The 21518-nt window shown below is 63.6% G+C and overlaps 1 protein-coding gene across 2 annotated transcripts; it reads left to right on the top strand.

The window, feature by feature from the left end:
* The first annotated feature begins 1161 nt into the window (after positions 1 to 1161).
* On the top strand, positions 1162 to 16965 carry WDR5 (WD repeat domain 5). 2 transcript variants are annotated; one of them, XM_080669821.1, is made up of 14 exons: positions 1162 to 1432; positions 4688 to 4881; positions 5464 to 5572; positions 5902 to 5975; positions 6800 to 6889; positions 7057 to 7146; positions 7281 to 7364; positions 8714 to 8769; positions 10428 to 10474; positions 12682 to 12757; positions 13332 to 13365; positions 13676 to 13750; positions 14271 to 14358; positions 15277 to 16965. In XM_080669821.1, exons 2-14 carry the CDS (start codon positions 4801 to 4803, stop codon positions 15375 to 15377), a joined length of 1005 nt encoding a protein of 334 aa, XP_080525947.1. In that variant the 5' UTR covers positions 1162 to 1432; positions 4688 to 4800; the 3' UTR covers positions 15378 to 16965. The 2 variants fall into 2 exon arrangements, with proteins under 2 accessions (XP_080525947.1, XP_080525946.1); XM_080669820.1 differs by lacking the exon at positions 1162 to 1432 and adding an exon at positions 1896 to 2006.
* The last annotated feature ends 4553 nt before the right edge of the window (positions 16966 to 21518 follow it).

The raw sequence follows: 21518 nt of genomic DNA on the forward strand, positions 1-21518 counted from the left end.
ATGAGAGAGAGACATCGATCAGCTGCCTCCTGCACGCCCCCTACTGGGGATGTGCCCGCAACCCAGGTACATGCCCTTGACCGGAATCGAACCTGGGACCCTTCAGTCCACAGGCCGACGCTCTATCCACTGAGCCAAACCGGTTAGGGCCTTTTTCTTTTTCTTTTTTTTTTTTTTTTGGGAGAGAAACATCTGTTTGTTGTTCCACTTATTCATGTATTCATTGGCTGATTCTTAAAAAAAAAAATATATATATATATCTATATATTTTATTGATTTCAGAGAGGAAGGGAGAGAAAGAGAGAAACATCAATGATGAGAGAGAATCATTGATCGGCTGCCTCCTGCACGCCCCCGACCGGGGATCGAGCCAGCAACCCGGGCCTGTGCCCTGACCTGGAGCCGAACTGTGACCTCCTGGTTCCTAGGGTGATGCTCAACCACTGAGCCACAGCCGTGGGGCTCCCTGCAAGTTTCTATCTTCTGGAGGAGGGAGGGGAAACCAAGTTACCTGGGAACCTGGCTTGAGTTCTGAGCTCAGGGATCAGGGCCCTTGTCTTGCTCCACCTGCCGCCGTGGCGAGTTGGAGGCCTGGGAGTTGGCGCTGGGACCCGGGGTGCACAGTTTGGGGGTGGCACTAGGTGAGAGGAGGAGGTAGGTCTGGTCAACTCCCTCGGCTGAGTTTGATTTGGACCCAGGGCCGGGGGAAGCCAGCTGAGTCTTCACCTAGGCTGTGACGGGTTAGGGCTGGGGTTTCAGACCGCCGCCAGCGTGGAGGCAGAGCCAGGGCAGGCAGTGGTCGGAGGTGCCCTCCTGACCCGGTCAGGTTACCTTCTGTAGCCGCGGCCTCACCTCCCCGAGTACCAGAGGGAGTAGAGGCCTCCAGGGCACGGAGATCGTTGGGAGGGGCGCCCCATGTCAGCTGCCGGTCTTCCCGGCCCGGTGTCTATGGCAACCGCGCAGCTCACTTCCCCGGGCCTGTCCAGCTCAAATGTTCCGTCCTTTCGTTTGCACCTGAGTCGTGTCCCGTGTTCCCCGTTTCAGTCGGTAAATAACAGACCGCCTGTTGTTATTCTGAGATGGGCTGGGGTGGGGCGCGGAGCCGGGAGACTATGACCCCCTCCAAGACGCTAAGACCCACGTGGGTAGCGGAGGGGCGCCGCCGTGCGGGGGAGAATGCACCGGGTTTGGGGCCAGAACCGCGCTCCTGTCCTCCCGAGGCCTCTGAGCCCCTCCCCTTCCCGCGTGTAACTGCAGGTGATGGTACCTGAGACGTCACCCTGCAGACAGCAGAGCAGCCCGCTAGCTCCCATCGGCTCTCCTTGGTGGGGGCTCAGGAGAGAAGCAGGGGCGCCCCGCGGGAGCGCTGGTGGGCGCGGAGCCGGCGGTCGGAAGCCTTGGGAGCTCGCCGTCTTCGCTGCAAAGCGGGAAGGTAAGGGTCCCTGTCTCCTGTGGTGTCCCGAGCATTCCTGGAGACCCTGCGCGGATGCCCTGGACGCGTCAGCTGCCTCCCTGAGCGCGCGACCGAGGAGGGACAGGAGCTCAGAAGAGACGTTGGGGCCCGCCAGCCTCGCTTCCCGGCGGAGAGCTCTGCTGCTCCCGGGAGCGCCGCTGCAGGGGAAGCTCAGGACGTGAGCATTCGAGGGGGACCCTGGCACTCTGCGGCAGTGTCTTTATACTTCAGTTTTTAGAAAGCGCGGGAGAAGAACGGCCTGCAACCGGTTACCTACGGGGCTAAGGCTTTTAGGCAGGAAGCATGCACTATGTACTGTTCCTTTAAGGCGTAGGGCCTGCCCGAAGCATTCTGGCCCTCGTCGCTCCCCGTAGCGCCCCTCGGAGAGGCCGGCTTTGTGCGTTCGCCCCGCCCCGACGCCGCTGCGGCCCTTTGCGCACGCGCACTGCCGGCTCCGCGCCGCCTCATCGATCTCGGCCCGGCTCCCGCCCAGGCGGCGGCCGACGCGACTCCCGGGGCGCTCTGCCCGCTCCCGCCCGCCGCGGTCCCGCAGGTAAGCGGGGGGCGCCTGGGCCGCGGGCACGCGCGGGGTCCCGACGCCGTTGCACCCCCAAACCGCCGCCGCCGCACGTGTTCCGGCGGGCCCGGCCTCAGCCCCGGTCCCGCCCGCCGGGCCCCTCGATGCAGACGCCCCGCGCGCCCATGCCGCCTCGCCTTCCGGGTACCCGCCTGCGCCCCTCTTCCGGCCGAGCGCGCAGCTCCTCTCCTCACCGGAGCCTCGCCCGCGGAGGTCCTGTCCCCCTCCCCCCACGGGCCCCCAGCGGCTCCCGGGGACCTCCGGCGCTCACCGGGGCGGCCGCTCTCCGTGGGCCTAGTGACAAGCCCGCAGCCCGGGGGCTGCGACGTCTCCCTGCAGCCAGCCTGCAGGTCCCCTCGTCTGCACGGCGCCTCCAAAAAACACCCCACGAGCGTCCCGGGCCTGGACGGGCCGCGCACCCCGTCTGCCCTCCGCTGGGGGAGCGCCCGCACTCGACTTGCTGCTCGGCCTCAGCCCGAGGCGGCCAGGCCCCGTCTCCCCGAGAGCCCCAGGCCTAGGATGGGGTTCGCTGTCGGGAAGGGGAGGCCCCCGCGGCGGGCTCTGAGCCTGCGACCCCTTCCAGTCTGGTCCCCTGGAGCCATTCCGGGTGATGTGAAAAGATGCGCCCTCCTGGTCACTTTTCTTCCCACCCAGGTCCGTTTACCGACCCTTTGGCCGGCTCGGCGCCGGACACTGCCTCCCGGGTGGGCCGGGCCGTGGGAGGGTAGGCGAGGAGCCCAGAGCGCGGGCACCGGTGCGGGGAGCGCTGCTCCCGCGGGGCTGGCCACTGTGGGGTCGCCAGGTTGCCTCCTGTGTCCCCTCGCCCGCGGGCCTGGCCTCGGCCCTGGAGCTCGGGAACCTGCATGTTACCAGCAGCCGGAAGCACCCAGGTTCGGGGGCTTGGCCGCAGGAGGTTGGGCGAACCCCCGTGGGCAGGTAGGGTGCCCGGGGGGCCAACTCCAGTGGCCGTTGGTGGTCCCTTTCCCCGACCGCCTTTCTAAGGAGCCCAGCTGCCTCTGAACAATTGTCCCAGGGAACCACCGAGTGTTTATGAAAAAGGCCGCGCTCCCCACCCCCCCCTTCCCCGCCCAAGAAACGTGGGGATCCTGTTAGAAGCCCAGCTGGTTTTTTGCGTGGATGCTTTGCTCGCCCCCAGGTGGGAGCGGATTGGGCTGGAGGGGGAGGGGTCGGGCATCCTTTCTCCTCACCTGAGGGCAGCCAGTTTGCCTAGCCAGTGGTCGGCAAACTGCGGCTCTTTGGCCCCTTGAGTGTGGCTCTTCCACAAAATACCACGGCTTGGGCGAGTCTATTTTGAAGAAGTGGCGTTAGAAGAAGTTTAAGTTTAAAAAATTGAGCTCTCAGAAGAAATTTCAATCGTTGTGCTGTTGCTATTTGGCTCTGTTGCCTAATGAGTTTGCCGACCACTAGTAGCCAAGCCGCACCTCCTGGCGGGCCTCAGTTTTTATGCTAAAACGCGCTGTTCTGGCCCCCTGAAGCGCTCCTTTCTCCTCTCCACCGGTGCTTTGGCTCGGGAGCCGCAGGGCCACCCTGGCCTCAGCCCCGGTGGCCGGGCATCCTCGGAGGCTGGGTTCTGGGAAATGGACTTTCTAGCCCTGGTCCTTGGCTCCTCCCTCCCCGAACTGGTCCAGCCCCCCGAGGGGAAGGCTGCAGAAGATGACCGCAGAGGAGCCTTTGCCGCCGGCAGCTGGGTGCCAGCCCGTTTTCCCTGGCAGGGTTGCCCGCACACCCCTCCCCTCCCCTCCCCCACGCGGTGCGGTGGGCTCCATCCGTCCTCCCCGCAGGTAGCCAGCGCTGGCCGCCCTGCTCTGCACAGCTGTGCTGCGTTGTAATTCCTTTCCCTTCTCGGATGAAGACTTGGAGACTTGCTCTTTTTTGTGATGGCTTCCGTTTCACTGCACTGTGCACACTTCAGTTTTAAGCTCCCAGCAAGAACGTCCAGTGTGCAAACTCCTGCATGGCGGGCCCAGCTTCCGGGAGTGGGAGGGCCAGTGATGCTTGCAAGAACACCCTGGTGGCTCCCCTCCGAGTCCCCTGGTGTGCTTCTGTGAGGGCCGTTCCCATGGTCAGGGTGAGACCTCATGGAGCGGAGGCTCTCCCTCCCGCAGCGCGCTCCTCACCTGCAGACGGCGGCGCAGGCTCAGGCTGCCCCAGCAGGCAGGGCGGGGGGCCCTCGTGTTTGCAGACTCGGCTCTTACACTGTTGCCTCAGCCGGATGCATGTGAGGATTTGGATGAGTTCCTGAACCTGTGCACCCGAAGCGCAGCCTCCAAACACAGCCTCCTGTGATCTGCCTTGTTCTTCCCTGCCCAGAACCTCCGGTGGTTCAGAAGGCGGAAGGCCCTTTGAAGAAGGGAGCCTTGTGCTGGCGGGCGGGCGGGCGGGGCTGCATTCCTGCATTCCCGCATTCCCGCAGGTAACAATAGGAAGCGGCCTTGAAGGAGGGGCCTTTGGTCACAGCTACTGCAGGAGCCTGAGGGTGCCGCCGCCCTGGGCAGCCTCAGGAAGCGTTAGGGATTAGGTGACAGTCGGGTGCCTCCGCTTGGGGCAGCGGATCCAGGCTCAGTAAGGTGGTCCAATGGTTTTTATCCTTTTTCCTGGAAATTGCCTTATAAAATACGGTTTGCTTGTTGGCCTAGGTCCCCCACTGTAGGCTGCAATTAGCCCAGAGCTCTTCCTGCTCTGCGTGTTGTGTGTGGAGCTGCGAACCCATCCGCCTGCGTCTCCCTGCTGCTCGGTGGGCCTCAGAGCCATGGCAACGGAGGAGAAGAAGCCAGAGACGGAGGCCGCCCGAGCGCAGCCCACCCCCTCGTCGTCGGCCACGCAGAGCAAGGCGAGTCCCTGGGGCTCCTGGGGAATGAACTGCAGGGGGCTCGGGGCTGCGAGATGCTTGGGAATGGCACTCCGCTTCAGCAGTGTATCCTCCGTCAGAGAAATGCTCCGGGTTTTGTCCAGTGACGGGCGGTTTTCCAGACCGTCCCCTGGGGAGGGGCCTTAGCGACAGCTCAGCTCCTCCGTCCTCTGTGAGAGTGTAGGGCCCAGGCAGCGGCTGTTCTGCAGCACCCCTCCGGCCGCAGTTCTGATGCCTGGGCAGGTGTGCAGACCCCGCAGACCTCACCGGGAGCAGCCTTCCCGTGTGCTTGGGGCTGCATGAGGGGCGGGCGCCACCCTGGTTGGCACAGGTGGGTGCCGGTGGTCTGGGTGGGGTGGCATCAGGGTGGTGGAGCCCAGGCACTGAGGCGAGGGCCGCAGAAGTAAGAGCTCAGGCTGGCTCTTCAGGTTGAGGGGCATGCAGACAGCTCTGGTAGTCGCGGGGTACAGGTTTGGCGCTCAAGCCGGAGGGCTCAGATTCAGGCTGACGGTTGACTTGATGGCGGTGGGCGCTTGTGGCTGATGAGCTCTGTTTCCTCGCCAGCCTACACCGGTGAAGCCGAACTATGCTCTCAAGTTCACCCTGGCCGGCCACACGAAAGCCGTGTCCTCCGTGAAATTCAGCCCGAACGGGGAGTGGCTGGCGAGTTCGTGTAGGTATCAGCGGGGCTTCGGTGGCTGGCTGAAATCGGGGTGTGTGTGTGTGTGTGGAGGGGGGCTTGCTTTCCGACACCCCTCTGTCGGCGCAGCATGGGTGTGCCTGTTAGCTTCCATGTTTAACGGGAAGAAGCCACGCCCTGTTGAAATTGTGCCCATTGCCACTCCGTGGCAGGGGTTGGGCAGTGGTCGGGGAGTGGAGGGTACTGCCCGTTCTGTGTGGGTGGCATTCTTCGGGGTCCCTCACGCTGTTCCGGGGGCTCACATGGGAAAACCCAGATATTGGACTCTGGGTGACGGGGCTCTTGTTACTCCTTTCTTCCAGCTGCAGATAAACTCATTAAAATCTGGGGTGCCTATGATGGAAAATTTGAGAAAACAATATCTGGTCACAAGCTGGTAGGTATCCGCCCTGCGCACTGCGGTGGCTGCTGGACAGTGTAGCTCCAGCGATCACGTGGGTGGGGCCCCTCTCCCAGGTCTGTGGAGTTATGTTGAGTTCTCCCCCAAATTCTTTTTATTTTTTTTATATGTTTTTTATTGATTTTGGAGACGGAGGAAGGGAGAAGGATAGAGAGAGAAAGATCGGCTGCCTCCCGCTCCCCCCCACTTGGGCATTGAGCTGAAACCCAGGAATGTGTCCTGACCGGGAATCACTTGGTTCATGGATCCGCGCTCAACCACTGAGCCACATGGGCAGGCCCCCTCCAAACTCTTTTTGGTAGCTATTTGTATCTTCTCGTTTTTTCCAATACAAGTGGAAGTTTATTTAGAAAAGTCACAGAGGTAGAAAGAGTGAGCTCAGGGAGCAAGTTACAGAGGCAAAAGGAGGCCCATGGGGCTTAGGAGAGAAAGACCTCCCACAACCCAGGGGCCTGCCCTCGACCGGGAATCGAACCCGAAACCCTTTGGTGCGTGAGCTGACACTAACCACTGATCACACTGGCCCGAGCTGCCACCTCTTGTTCTTTAAGCGAATGAATACTCCTGAGTCCCGGACGAGTTTCTGCCCACGGTGAGGCCTGCAGAGCCACCGAGAGCGCGCTTGTCCGGGGGCCGGGCGGCGTCTCCGTGCTCAGCGCTGGCTGAGGACCTGCTTGCAGAGTGGGACGAGTGCTGTGTGTCCACTTGGATGGGGGGTGGGGGGTGGGAGGTGGGATTTGGCTTCTGGTTAATTGTGTTTTGTCCCTCAAGGTGGTGACCCGCTTGTCTTTTCTCCCCAGGGAATCTCAGATGTGGCCTGGTCCTCGGATTCTAACCTCCTGGTTTCTGCCTCAGATGATAAAACCCTGAAGATATGGGATGTGAGCTCGGTAAGCTGAACTCAGGTCCCCGCCTGGGGAAGCGTGTGTAGTGGAGAGGGGCGGGTGGGGCAGCGGGTCCCTGGCGGCCTGGCTCTCCCAGGTCCGCCTCCCGGTGCGCCTCGGTCAGCCTGGCCCGCCCAGGCACCGGATGACAGCCTGTCAATACCTCACTTTAGGGCAAGTGTCTGAAGACCCTGAAGGGACACAGTAATTACGTCTTCTGCTGTAACTTCAACCCGCAGTCTAACCTCATCGTCTCGGGCTCCGTAAGTGTGCTGGCCTCTCCGGGTGGGGATGGGCACAGAGGTGCCCTGCTGGGGGTGGTGACGGTTTTGGGTTCTGAGGGTCTGTCAGCTCCTGTCCTCCCTGTGGCGTGGCCTTGACCTCTCCTTGTCTGCAGTTCGACGAGAGCGTGAGGATATGGGACGTGAAGACGGGGAAGTGCCTCAAGACCCTGCCTGCGCACTCGGACCCCGTCTCCGCCGTGAGTCCCTCTGACCCGGGAACCCAGTCTCCATCGACACCTGCGGTGGGGATGGTGACCCAGTAGGGTCTTAGTCCGTGGAAGGGCAGGTGGCTGTAGCGTGGGGGGATGGTGTTCCCAAGTGGAACCTTCCGGTCCGGGCATTCAGTCCTGGGAAGTGTGACCAGGGTGCAGTGTGAGTTTAGAGTGGAGTCAATGGCTCTGATTGGTGGGTGGTGACTGGAGGCGGGTGGGATGGCCCAGTTGTGGTGAGAATCCCCGGTTGTGGTGAGAACGGGTGGTGGGTGGGCCCGAGAGCGCCCGTCCTGCTCTGTGGGGTCCGAGCCCGCCATTCTGCAGGGGCAGCGCGTGCACAGCGGGGTAGTCAGGCTGCACACAGGGTTGATCGCTCCATGAAGGCATGGCTCCGGGCTCCCTCGCACCTCCATCTCACCTCGGAGCATATCACGTAGCAGGAAGCAGGACAGTTTTAAAAAGGTGTTACTTGTTGTAAGAAGGCTTATCCTGGGTACAGTCGGCTCAGGACTCAACAGGAAGAATAGGAATGTGTGTGAACTCTACCTCCTGGCATTGCGACCCTTTACTGGCACTGAGAGTCAGTTGGGGCGAGAAGAAAACCCCAAAGGTGAATCAGTTACAGGAGGGGGAAGTGTCAGAGTGGAACGTGTTTATAGGAAGGTGTGTGGCCCCCTGCCCCCCCAGCAGAGCTGGCCGTTAACATCAGGTACATGGGGGCCGAGCCGCAGTCGGCCCGGGGCCAGCAGCAGGTCCCCGCAGCGGGGTTGGAGTCGCCTGCATCTCCTCCTGTGCCCGGTGCGAAGCCAGACAGCTCAGGCGGGCCCGTGGGTGGTGTCCCTGTGCAGGGCTTGGAGCAGTGGTGGGTGTCAGGCTGGTGCTTGGATGGCTGTGGGCGGGCACCTGGGCGAGAAGCCACCAGAGTCCATTCTTAGGAGGCTACTGAATGGGGGGGGGTTCCCCCCAAAGCAATGTCAGGGGAAGTCATTTTTGGCTACGTTGGGTCAGGCTGCCTTCACTGGGGGGTGGGGCGATGGCGACGACGGGGGGCCGATCCCCGTACAGGCCGGGCCCTCAGGAGTGGCCTCTGCGGCCATGGTGTATTTTCAGTCCGCTTCATAGTAAGCGATTGACTCCTCCCGACGGACTGCGGGCTGGTTTCTTTCTGTGGGTCCTTCTCCTCCGGGTGAAGGCCGTCCTCTCGCCACCTGCTCGGGCGGCGGCTCAGGAAGCCAGTGCGGTGGCAGCACGGGAGGGTCGTCCGCACTCGGGTGGGGCCGCGGGGAAGAAGCCCCTGTCGCGGGCGTCAAGTCTCCCTCCCTCCTCCCCCTCAGGTCCACTTCAACCGCGACGGGTCCCTGATCGTGTCCAGCAGCTACGACGGGCTCTGGTGAGTGGAGGCGCTCCCTCCCCGGGTGCCGCATGCTTGTGGGCCGTGGGCCTCGGGCGGCAGCAGCGAGGGCTGCGGATGGGTGGACACCCAGTGCAGCCTCGGTGGTGGGGTGCTGCGAGGCCCATCGCCCGTGTGTGTGGCGGGAGGGTGCCTCCCTGCAGACGCCCCGCAAGGCCCGGACCAGACTGAGCGCCTGTAGGCACTGACATGTCCCTGCCAGGCACCCGGGCCTTGGGTGGGGGAGTCGGAGCCGGCCTGCCTCACGTCCACGAGGCCGTCAGTCCCGAATGGGGAACCCAGACACCTCAACGCAGGCAGTCAGGCGGCAGACGGTGGCGGCAGGGGGACAGACAGGGTGGGGGCAGGGGGTCAGGGTGGCGGCAGGGGGTCAGGGTGGCGGCAGGGGGTCGGGGCGGCGGCAGGGGGACAGGGCGGCGGCAGGGGGACAGACAGGGCGGCGGCAGGGGGACAGGGTGGCGGCAGACCGTCAGTGCAGTTTTGGGGATCGTGGTCGTGGAGCTTGGGGGTGTGCTGCGTGTGTGCAGGGGTGAAGGCGCAGGAGAAAGATGCGCATGTGATGGTGTAGGTCAGCGGTCGCCGACCTCACGGACCACCGTTGGTGACCGCTGGTTTAGATGAACTCAGCCGAGCATGGGGCGGGTGTGGGGAGCCGCGGCGGAGCGCACCTGGGTGTTGGGAGGAGCTGGCCTGGGGCAGCCTCTGCTGAGTTGATGACCCGAGTAGGACTTGCCACGGACAAGGGAGAAAGAAAGTGAGTCTAGAAACTTGTTCGCGTTTAGCGAAAATGAGACGGGAAGACAGCAGGCCACGTCAGAGATAGGGGCACCGGGAGGAGGGCGCCCAGTGTGTTGGGGGGCAGCAGCGGCTGGCGGCTGAGACCCTGTCAGAGGCTGTCAGGTCTGGGTTAGACCCTTCTGACCCTTCGTCCTCTTCCGGAAACACCTAACAGAGTGGCCACTGCAGGTCTGACGGGCAGTGGGGGGGGGCGGGGGAGGAGGGTGATGGTGTTGAGCCGGTGGGAAGCCAAGGGGACATTGACGCCCGTGGATTTAAGATGGAGCACCCACTGGGGAGGGAGACAGTGATGCCCCCGGTGCTGGCAGGAGAGGCCGAGCGGATGGTGCCGGAGCGCGGGAGGGCGTGGTGGGCCAGCCCGGGGTGCCCGTGCGCGGAGACCCCGCTGTGGAAGAGGAACTAGAGCCCACGGGTCCGTGGAGCGTGCAGCGCCCATTCTAGTTGCTGGAACGTGCGAGAGGAACTGTTGAGTGGACGAGTGACGCGGGACAGGGAGAGCGCGGGAGGAGCGTGTTCCCTCTAAAGCTGTTTGATTAAGAACCGGCGCGTTGCCCTAACCGGTTTGGCTCAGGGGATAGAGCGTGGGCCTGCGGACTGAAGGGTCCCGGGTTCGATTCCGGTCAAGGGCATGTACCTTGGTTGCGGGCACATCCCCAGTGGGAGGTGTGCAGGAGGCAGCTGATCAATGTTTCTCTCCCATCGATGTTTCTAACTCTCTATCCCTCTCCCTTCCTCTCTGTAAAATATCAATAAAATATATTTAAAAAGAAAACAAAAAAGAACCGGCACGCATGCCACTCGCTGTGACTTGCTTCTTCACAACTTGTTTTGCTTTGCAGCCGGATCTGGGACACCGCCTCTGGCCAGTGCCTGAAGACGCTGATCGGTGAGCGCTGTGCGGGCCCTGGGGGCTCTCCTCCATTGCGCCCGCCCTCACCCTCGCCCTCTGAGGTTCTGGGAGCCCCCTTCCCTGTCCTGGGTCTGCCCCTCAGGGAGGATTTCCCTCCTCGGCCGCCCTCCCATCGGCCGCCCCTCCTTCCCGACTAAAGGGCCGGCCCCGCCCTGTGCTCTGAAGGACCTGAGCACTGCCTGTGCCTGGCCGGCCCTGGCATCCGCGGCCTCGGGGCCTCTTCCTAGTCATTCCCGGGGCAGCTCGGAGGAGGGGCATGGAGGAGCCGGGAGCAGAGGCCCGAGGTCACTGCGGGCGGCATTGGAGGAGGGAGGGCGGCTCTGGGCCGGGTGTCCTGGTGGGAAGACTTGGCCTGGGCTGGTGGTGGGGGGGGGGAGGGGTGGGGGGGCGGGGGGGGGGATGCCGTGGGCAGGGCTGCAGGCCTGCTGTGCCGGTGAGCAGGGTGCCATGGGCCCACGGGCCGGGCCTGGGAAGGCTGTGGGGAGGACTCCGCCCTGGAGGCTTTCAGTCGGGGCGTGTTGCTGTTCAGGAGCCTGATCACCTGAGTCAGCCTGGACGCGTTCGCAGTTTTAGGTGGAAGGGGAGCCGGTGCAGCGGCAGCCATTGGAGGGGCTGGCCGGGGGGTTGTGCGCCCCTAAGCTCCCTCCCCAGGCTGCCATGGAAGTACGTAAGGCGGGGGCGCAGGCCCTGCTCGCCTCCCCCTGCAGGGCTGGTCCCTGAGGCTCCCGGCTCTTCAGTCCTGCAGGGGCTGTTCTGTGCGCTGGTGGCGGAGACTCCTAAGACCCAGTCAGGCTGGGTCCTGGCCCCTGCGAGGGCCTCACTTTTTGTTTTGTTAATCCTCACCCGAGAATATTTTCCCGTTGACTTAAAAGATACATACTTTTATTGGTTTTAGAGGAAGGGAGAGGGCGAGAGAGAGAAACATTGGTGATGAGAGAATCATCGATTGGCTGCCTCCTGCATGGCCCCTACGGGCTTGAGCCCACAACCTGGGCATGTGCCCTGACCCAGAATCGAACCAGTGACCCTTCGGTCCTTGGGCTGACGCTCTAACTCTGAGCAAAATGGGCCAGGACGGGCCTCCTTACTTCCCGCAGCCCGCAGCCCGCAGCCCCACGGCGTCTTTCCCGGGCGGCCTGGGGAAGCTGCTCTGCTCTCTGTTAAGCAGTTAGGTGGACCTTTGACTGCTCGGCCACCCCGCGGCGGGCGGAGACCGAGGCCCGGAGGCTGACCAGCCCAAGGCCAGCAGCACCGGAGCCGGGGAGGCAGGCAGCGGGTAGTGGGCCGTGGTTCCCGGTCCCGTTCTCAGTCCAGGTCTAGGAGGTAGAACCTTCTGGACTTGAGCACATGGTCCCGCTGATGCTGTGCTCGGGCTGGGTGGGGCTGTCAGCGCCCCTCATCTCACCTGCATTACCCGCCGGCCTCCTGTGCGGCCCCGGGACCGAGGGGCTGCGGCCTCACGCCTTCCCGTGCCTTTCCAGTGTCTTGGACCAGCCCGCGGCACAGGCCCCAGGTGCCCGGCAGCCAGGCTCGGGTCCTCCAAAGTGGTAATGCCACTCCCCTGGCGCTCGGGACGCCAGCCGCCCCTGCTCCCGCACCAGGTGCAAGCTCCCGGTCCCCTCGCCTGGCCGGGGAGGACGGCACTGTCACGAGGCGGAGAGGCCCTCCTGTGGGCTCTGGAGTGCTGACCCCGCCGGCGGTGAGGGTGATGCTCAGCCCGTGGTGGCTCCCACCCAGTCCCAAGGCCGCCGGGGCTCAGACACGGCGGTGTGGGTGTAACGTGAGGGCATTTTCCTAGAGGAACTCACAAATCTTTTGCTGAAACTCACGGAAGACACCTGAGAGCACTCACCCACATGGTTTGTGTGGTCCTGACACCCCGCCCGCCTGGCGTGTGCGGATGTGCACGTGAGGGAGCTGGTCCTGGATCACCCGCTGTGCCCGGGGGGCTGGCAACCGAGTCTGCGCTGCGGCAGGCCCTGAGCTCCCCCAGCCCTGCGTCCGAGGGTGCTGGCCCCACGGGCCCGTGGGCTGCACAGGCACGAGCAGGCTCTCACGGGGCCACGAGGGGCGGCGGTGTGGGCACCGGTGGCAGCGGCCTCCCTGAGGGTCCTGAGCAGCGATGGGTGTTTCCTCTCCTGCCCGCTGGGCCCGGGCCCCGCCTCAGCCCCCGTTTCCCGCAGATGACGACAACCCGCCGGTGTCCTTCGTCAAGTTCTCCCCGAACGGCAAGTACATCCTGGCGGCAACCTTGGACAAGTGAGTGCTTCCGCCCGCCCCGCAGCATTCCTTCCGCGGGGGGCGGCCCCCCTCCCCCTTCCCCACCCCACCCCTTCCCCACCCCCTCCCCCACCCCAGCTGCAGGATTGGGGGCAGGCTGAGCTGCGGTCTGGTTCTGTGCCGTTTCCCCCACACGCCGGGGTCGCCTCCATGGCTGAGTACGCGTTGGGGCCCTCGGGGGGGTTTCCTGGCTGGGCCCCGGCTTGCTGCCCAGTGCCATCCTGAGAGGCCGCAGCCCCCCTGTGGGGCCTTGCTGCTCCAGGAGGCGGGTTCTGTGCTGAAGTCTGGCTGGGGTTTCTGGAACCAGGTCCCCCACGTCCCTCTAGCAGGCATGAGATGACCACGCAGTGATGTGGGAGCAGCCGGCAGCTTTCTTTCAAAATGTCTTTGAGCTAAATATTTGGGGTTCTCACGCTGTGCTCTGGGGTGTCGTCAAATCCCACTGCTGGCACTGGCACTGCTGGCACTGGCACCTGCACCTGGGGGGTTCCAGCCTGCAGAGGGCGCAGTGACAGCAGCCGGGGAGCGTGTGTGACCCCCTCTCTCCTTCCAGCACCCTGAAACTCTGGGACTACAGCAAAGGGAAGGTGAGCAGCGGATTCGACACACCGGGCCGGGGGTGCGGAGGCCGGGCGGGGTTTTGGGGGCTGGAGCTGAGCAGGACCTGCGGCTGGGGGGCTCAGAGCCATGTTCATGGAGTCGGTTTGGTGCACATTTCTCCAAGACGTGGTGTTTGCTGCCGGCACGTCAGCTCTGACCACGTGGGTGTGTGCTGCAGGCATTTGAATGCCTGTCGGGATGACGTTCGGTTAGCCTTAAAGGGCCCGCACTCAGAGAAGTCGGGGAATTGTCCAGGGGGCGGGGCAGCGGGCTCTGACCGTGCGCGTGTCCTTGCAGTGCCTGAAGACGTACACCGGGCACAAGAACGAGAAATACTGCATATTTGCCAACTTCTCCGTGACGGGGGGGAAGGTGAGTTCCTCGCCGTCCGTCCCAGTGCCCTCCGAGAGGCCCTGCCTCAAAAAATACACAAAAACCCGAAAACGAAGCCACGTGCTGCAAGTGGTGGTGGCTGTCGCTCAGAAAGGGGATGTCGTGACACGGGTGCTCCTGGACCTGCCGGCTCTGTAAGTCGGACCCGGCACAGCTCCCGGGAGCGGCGGGCACGGGCGGGCGTCTAAGTGGTTGCCTAGCAGGCCATGCTGCCCGCCTCCGCCCAGGGGAGTGGGACTGAGGAGATGGGACATTCAGCTGAAATGTAAGCGACACAAAACTATAAAGTGGTAATGAAAGAAAACGTTTTACATCCTCGATGCCCGCTGTGTGCGGCTGTTTCTGAGCGGCGAGCGGGAGGGGGCGAGGACAGGGCTCAGTGCGGGAGGGGGCAGGGACAGGGCTCAGTGCGGGAGGGGGTGGGGACAGGGCTCAGTGTGGGAAGGAGGGCGAGTTCGGAGGCTGTGGGAACGCCCCTCACCTCTCCATGTCTGCCCAGTGGATCGTGTCCGGCTCGGAAGACAACCTGGTGTACATCTGGAACCTGCAGACCAAGGAGATCGTGCAGAAGCTGCAGGGCCACACAGGTGAGCTGCGCTCGGCCCGTGCCCGCAGCGGGGCGGGTGGTAGTGTTTGGCCTGAGGCCGCCTCTGTCCTCGGCGCTCCGGTGGCCTGGGGGATGTGCCCATGGGGGAGCGGCCGCCAAGCGCCAGGTCCCGGCTTCTGCCCCTTCCCCTCGGCTGCCTGCTGCCTGGCCTCGAGTCCACGCGGCTCTGCAGCTTCTCCATGGGGCGGCCTGTGCGTGGCCCGTGCCCAACCTGGCCCGGGAGTGATCGCCCGCTGCCCATTGCAGGGCCCCAGCTTGTCTCCCAGGCAGGCCGTTCCTCAGCACTCGGGGTGCCCCCTGCCCCAGCTGCCTGTCCCCCCGGCACCCCACCTTCTATAGTCAGTGGAGAGTGGTGTGTCCCCTGAAAAGCAGCAGCACCCCTCACATGGCTTAACCCCAGAGGTGGAGGGGCACGGCGTGGCCTGCGCCCCCCTGGGCTCGGCACTGTTCAGGGACAGCCGGGGCGGACGCTCTGCTCCTCTGAGGGCGTGGGGGGAGGTCAAGTTCAAGTTCGGGGTTCAGCCTTTGTAAATCCAGTGCATCGAGCTGGCCCAGCCCAGGTGCCAGCTGCTGTGGTGGCACAGACTTGCCTCCTGTGTCAGCAGCCCCGGAGGGCTCAGGCCCGGCGGCGGCGGGAGGTGGGCGTGGCTCGGCCCGGTGAAGACTGTTGTCCAGGCAGAGACCACCTGTGACCAGCCTGGTGTGGCCTCTGCCCGCAGCGCCTGGTCCTCCTCGGGCCAGGCCGGCACCCCAGGGGCTGTCGCTGCTGGCAGTGCCCGAGGCCCGTGGCAGGGACAGGCTGTGTGAGTCCGTGGTCAGCGCTGGGCAGGGAGCCGGCCCTGGGCTGTCGCAGGTCCCTGCGCAGGGAGGGAGCGTGTGGACTGTCTCTTGTTTGCAGACGTTGTCATCTCGACGGCGTGCCACCCGACGGAGAACATCATCGCCTCGGCCGCGCTGGAGAACGACAAGACCATCAAGCTCTGGAAGAGCGACTGCTAGGCCCGCGCCCGAGGCCGGGACGCTACCGATTGGCAGGGGCGGAGCCCGGGGTTCCCCTGATCCAGGCTGGGGATGGGGGCGGGGCCTGGACCCCTCTGAGGACCATTAGGCCGAGGGGGAGAGGTCCCACCAGAAAGTTCTAGAAGGTGATGTTCTCACCAGTTCCTCTGGCTGGGAAGAGTTCCCAGTCTCTGTCGTGTTCCGTCAACAAGACTTTTCATTTTTGTTTCAGAAGGTGAGGCGAAGTTCAGTTTATCGCCGTGTTCCCCCAGGAAGTGTTCTGTGCTGTTTTTGATGTTGTATTGCCCATGCCGGCGCTGTGACCGGCCCTCTCGGCCTCGGCCCGGCCTCCGCGGGTCCTGCCTGTAGTCGTTCCCCGTGTGGGTGTCTGGAACCCACACCCTGTGAGGCTGTCTGTGAGCCCTTGTGCTCGGGGCTCGGTGCTGGTGGGTGGTGTCCACGCACACGCCGCGCCTCAGGCGGGACGCAGAGGCGGCCCTGGGCCGGCTGGCAGCGCGCCCCTGGCACCTTGTCGCCCTGCGTGTTGCAGGGGAGCGGACTTGGCCCAGGACGGGGGCCCTGCACTTGAATACTGAGACGGGGCGGGGCGAGCTCTCCGGGAGGGTCCAGCTGAGACGGAGCCCCGGCCCGAAACGTCCTGCTGAACAGTGCAGGTGGCTCTCGGGGGGGCTGGGGTGCAGGAGGCCCCGGTTCCTCAGTTCCCGGCGCAGGCTCTCCTCCGAGGGACCAGCTGGTGGCTGTCCTCTGTTGCTGGCCTGAGGACCAGCAGGCTTCTTGGAGTCCTTGGCGGCGGGGAGCAGGGTGTCTGTCATCCTCCTGCCTGGCCCTCCCGGCCGGCCCAGCCTGGGCAGCGGTGGGCTTGAGGCCAGGACTGCAGAGCAGTTTTGTGGCAGTGGCTGGTTCCTGGGGACCCCTGCATGTAGCAAGGCCCCCCCCCACCCCCCCCCCGCCCTGGGTTCGAACCCAGTCTGCAGCACTGAGACCTTGGGCGGAGGCGTGAGGCGGTGCGGTCCCACCAGGGCTGGGTGAGCAGGCGGCTGACATCCATCCACAGCCTGGGTCTCAGCCCCTGCTCTCCTGAGGCCCGGGCCCTGGTTTTGGGGTTCGGGACGGTGCCAAGTGGTGGATGGATGGGCTGTGAGGAAGTGGGGGCCACCCTCAGACAGGCCTCCTGGGAACCCCCTGGTGGCCACCGTGGCACAGGGCGAGTGTGACAGTTGTGAAGGCACCTGGGTCGGCAGCCACAGACCGTCCTTGAGGTAGACGGTGCTCATGGCCTGTCTGTCTGTCTTTGGGACGAACGGCCGCAGGGAGAGGGTGATGGCTGGGGCAGCCCGGCTCGGGGCGTCCTGATAGGAGAGCCGAGGCTCCGGGGCTTGGCTGGCGGTTCCTGAGGGAGCTCGTTCCTTGTTTTGTTGGTTCTGGGGTCGGTTTGCCCCGGGAGGAGGGGTGTGTGCGGAGCATTGTATCCTGAATATAGTGTATTTTTTCTACATTGGAATTCTCTGTTGTAGATTTATGTAAAAACAAATTCACTTTTTGGAAATAAAGATTTTCATGTCTTGTATTTTTGTCCCCTGAGAATTTTTTACCTTCGTGTGTAGCTGCTACGGGGGTGGAGTTGCTGTGGGCCTATTACAGCTGGGGCCTTGGGCGAGAGTTCACGGTTTTTTAAAAACTGGCCTGTACTGTCACCCTGAAGGTTACCACAGGGAGCTTGACAGCGAGGGAGAGAGGAGGCCCTCACGTCCAGTCCTCCAGCTCCGGAGCCGGCGCCCCTGCTGCCTGCGCCCCTGCCCGTTGGTTAGTGCAGGTCCCGGGGTTTCATTCTCTAGAATCTCTAAAAGAAATTTATTTATAAAAAGTCTATTTTTACTGATTTTAGAGCGGAAGGGAGAGGGAGAGAGAAACATCAGTCGGCTGCCTCCTGTTGCCACCCCCACTGGGGATCGAGCCTGCAACCAAATCGAACCGAGACCTGGTTCACAGGGCAACACTCGGCCACTGAGCCACACTAGCTGGGCTAAGAAACACTTCTTCCAGAGCCTTACCACACCACAGTCACCCCTAAAATAGCCTTCAGTCAGGTATGCGCTATCCAGATTTCCCAGCTGCCTTAATGTCTTTAAGGAAGTATGTATGTCCGCATGCTCCACAAAAACGAAAGATACAAAAAGCCAACCAACAAAGGTGTATACTCATGTCTGTGTGTACATGTCCGTGTGCTCATACACGTTCACAACGGTGTGAACTGCCCCGCGAGGCCTGCCTGTGCGTGGTGGTTGATCTCCAGCTGCTCCGCGTCCCTCCCCTGACCAGGAGGCCAGGGCTCCCCTGCAGGCCCGGGGCTGCACCTGGTCGCCCTGCCCCTGCTCCGTCCAGAAGCTCCGTGGCCGGAATTGTCACCACCCATTCAAAGAATTCAAATACCAACCGACACAGGAAACAGCGCAGCCAGAAGTACATACACACGTGTCCGTGTACACATGCTGAAGGGGATGTGCAAATGGGCTCAAAACTGGCAGGAGTGGTGGAAACCCACAGGGCAGCAGTCCTTGCCCCTGGGCATAGCTTTGGCATCTCCGTAGGTGACACTTGTCCCCCAGGCTCCCTGCCGGGTAAGTTGCACAATGGTGGAGGAGACACCAGAGGCAGAGCGCCTGCACGGAGGGCACCAGCTGGCCCTCTTACTTTTTTGGCCTAAGTCAAGGTGGCAGTTCTTCCTGGAACACTGACTACCCCATCAAAAGGCTGGTGTGCGGGCAGGAGGGAGGCGGGCAGGAGGGAGGCGGGCAGGAGGGAGGCGGGCAGGAGGGAGGCGGGCAGGAGGGAGGCGGGCAGGAGGGAGGCGGGCAGGAGGGAGGCGGGCAGGAGGGAGGCGGGCAGGAGGGAGGCGGGCAGGAGGGAGGCGGGCAGGAGGGAGGCGGGCAGGAGGGAGGCGGGCAGGAGGGAGGCGGGCAGGAGGGAGGCGGGCAGGAGGGAGGCGGGCAGGAGGGAGGCGGGCAGGAGGGAGGCGGGCAGGAGGGAGGCGGGCAGGAGGGAGGCGGGCAGGAGGGAGGCGGGCAGGAGGGAGGCGGGCAGGAGGGAGGCGGGCAGGAGGGAGGCGGGCAGGAGGGAGGCGGGCAGGAGGGAGGCGGGCAGGAGGGAGGCGGGCAGGAGGGAGGCGGGCAGGAGGGAGGCGGGCAGGAGGGAGGCTCGGAATAAGACCACCGCAGGTGGTGAAGGCACCCTGGCCCAGGTGTGCTCCTGTCAGTGAGAAAAGGGAAAAACAGTGGTTAGATGCCACAAAGTAGGTGGCAATGCCTTAACCGTATGCGTGTTGTTAGGCCCGAGAGCCTCTTCCATCCTTGTCAAGGGGAGTGCTAACCTTCTCTCCTTTCATACAACACAATTGGTCACTGGCGCCGTTTGCTATTTAAAGACCTCTATTCCCAGCACTTTTAGGTTATGGTGACTTTATATACGTGTCTCAGAGACACGAGAGAGAGTACTCACATCCTACAGAGACCACACCATCTACATTAAAACCGTCCAAATTCGTTTTAGCGTAAGGAAAAGCCTCTCTTTTTCGTGCTCTAATATATGCATAAATACAGCCAATCAAAGGCTGCGAGGAACACCCGGAAGTCCCGTGTCCCACAGCAAACTAGATTCCCCCGGAAACAAAACAGCAACACGACTCTCCAAAGGTCGGGAACTGGTTCGGAACTTTTTGCGGAAATGGAAGTGGTTCGTAGCGAATCAGAGGACGAGGAAGGAAGCTCGGCTCCACGGACTTCCGGACGCTGCCCTGCGCTTGGAACTGTGGGTGCTCGGGGCGCTGGGACCTGAGGGACGTCGCCCGCCCGCGCTCCGCGCCCGCCCTTCTCGGCTTCTGCGCATGCCCAGCGCCGTCTTGGGGTTGTGGGTTCGAGCCGCAGCCGGATCAGTCTGCGCGGAGCTGGCCCCCGCTTCTCCCGCCCGCTCTTCCCTCGGGGTTTTAAGATTTAAGTCCGATGCCTCGGGCGCTGGCCGTCCCGCAGGGTAGACGATGGGCCGCAGGGCTCCCGCCTGCCTCTTTCGCACGAGCCGCGGCCCATCCCCAGGCGGCGAGGCGGGGCCTCCGGACGGCTGCGGGCGCGCGTCCCCGGGCGGCCCGCGTGTGCTGCGGGCGCGTGCGGCCGCAGGAGACTTGCGAGTGCGCGCAGGACGTGCATGTGTGAGTGCACGTGTGTGCATGTACATGTGCACACGTGCGGGCACGCCCACGTGTGCAGAGTCCTGTGTCCATGCACAACTAGGTGTCCACACACGTGTGCAGAGACAACACAGAAGGGCAGTGGGCCGAAGGGGTGGCGGAGCGGGCTGGGTGGACACTGGGAAGGTTCAGGTAAGCCCTTGAGTGACAGGTAGCGAGCCCCTGGCTGCACCAGGACACCGCCCACCTTTGCAGAGTCTTTGGAGAGAAAGGAGGTGAGAGCGGGACCGGAGGGCGACCTGGAGGGGAACTCGGCAAGGCCTGAGGCCCGGGCGCCACCCTAGGGGAGAGGCTGCGACGGAGATCGCGCCCGGAGGCCTGACAGCACCTACTGTGTGCCCAGTCCAGGGTCGCCCTGCACAAGTGTCTCGCTTCACTCCCACATCCCACGAGGAAGCGGCCCTCGGCACCCCCACTCTACAGCTGAAGACAGAGAGGCCAAAGAGGTTGGTTAATTGTGCAAAATTACACTTCCGCTGGGGCAACAGGTGGGTGTGAGCCCGGCTGTGGGTGAGGCCAGGCGAGTCTTACTTGGGGCCCCTGATCCCACGGCCCCGCCTCGGGCCTCGGCCCCTGGGGTCTGGTCACAGGTGGGGTTCCATGGGGGTGCCGGGTCCAGTCATGTCTCCTGCCCCGTGGCCAGGCCATGTTGGGCCTCCCCTTCCTTGGGGCTGCAGCTCCTGGTCCCCGTGGGTTTGGACAGAAGGGCCGCTGGCTCTTCGGAGCCCCAGACCAGACATTGCGAGCTTTAGGATGAAACCTGAGATCAAAATGCTGATTCCAGGCCCCTCCCCCGAGTCTCGGGTGTGGACCAGGCCTAGGGGTCTGCATTTAGGGACCCTTTTGCCCGCTCCCCACCCGGCAGCCTGTCTTTGCTCTGGGGACTTAGCGATTAGCATCTGTAGACTAAGGCAGAGGGCTGCACGGGGCCAGAGGACCCGAGGCGGTGGCCCCTTCCCGGGTGGGATCCACTGACCTGTGTGACCGCCAGGATGCGGAACCAGCAGACACCTGCCCCTTCGCTGCGGCCTCAGGGCGGAACCCATGCCCGCACGGACCCGGTGCTCCCGAGTGTCTGTTGAATAAACGCGGGGTCGGTGCTGCTGTGATCGCCACGGGCCCTCACCTGCGGCCCTGGTCCTGGCGCGTTCTCACTCCATCCCAGGGAACGCTGGGCCAGTGGGGCTCCGGCCTGGGCAGGAGGCCGATGGGTGAGCAGAGTGACCATCTGCGGGGAGCTCACGGGACCCCAAGTCTCCTTCCCCGGGCGCTGTCCCTAGAGGCCCTGCATGAAGTCAGAGGAAGTTCCAGAAGTAAGAGAAGGCGCAGCCATTTTGCACAGGCAGGAACAGGACGGGAGGACTTTCCCAAGGGCACCCTGCAAGGTGATAGTGTTTGGGGTGACTCGACTCAGAGGGTGGAAATGGGGTGGTGGGGGTTTCCGTTGGGCCCTGGTTGAAGCCCCAGGCCTGTCCCCTCGAGGTTCAGGGTAGAGTTGCTCCATGCAGAACAGGACACCCCGTTAAACTGAAACCTCAGATCCACAGCAAATAGGGTATGTCGCCTGTGGAGAGCGGCCACAGTGTCTGGACAGGTTCCAGCCTCGGGCTGATGGGCGGGCACAGTCCTCCATGGCCACGTGCAAGTCCCAGCGTGGAGGGCAGGGCCTCCCCGCACCATGACAGCCAACAGCTGGAGGTGTGAGCTTGACCCTGTGGTTCGAACACGTGGCCCCAATGCCTGAGAGATGTGGGCCTGATAGAGTTCGGGTGCACGTAGCTGAGGAGGATGGAAACGCAGAGAAAGCTGTCCACATCCTGACCCGCCCTCACTGCCTCGTGGCACCTGCTGTAAAAGAAACGCGGCTTGTGGTCCGTGGCGCT

Source organism: Plecotus auritus (assembly GCF_963455305.1).
Source record: "Plecotus auritus genome assembly, chromosome: 5".
In the NCBI taxonomy this organism is placed as follows: Eukaryota; Metazoa; Chordata; class Mammalia; order Chiroptera; family Vespertilionidae; genus Plecotus; species Plecotus auritus.

Bases quoted from the DNA above. Each gene is read 5' to 3' on its own strand.
- WDR5 (XM_080669821.1), top strand. From the start codon at position 4,801: ATGGCAACGGAGGAGAAGAAGCCAGAGACGGAGGCCGCCCGAGCGCAG. The intron at 5,573-5,901 runs GTAGGTATCAGC...CCTTTCTTCCAG, and splicing joins GGAGTGGCTGGCGAGTTCGT to CTGCAGATAAACTCATTAAA. The intron at 12,758-13,331 runs GTGAGTGCTTCC...CTCTCCTTCCAG, and splicing joins CTGGCGGCAACCTTGGACAA to CACCCTGAAACTCTGGGACT.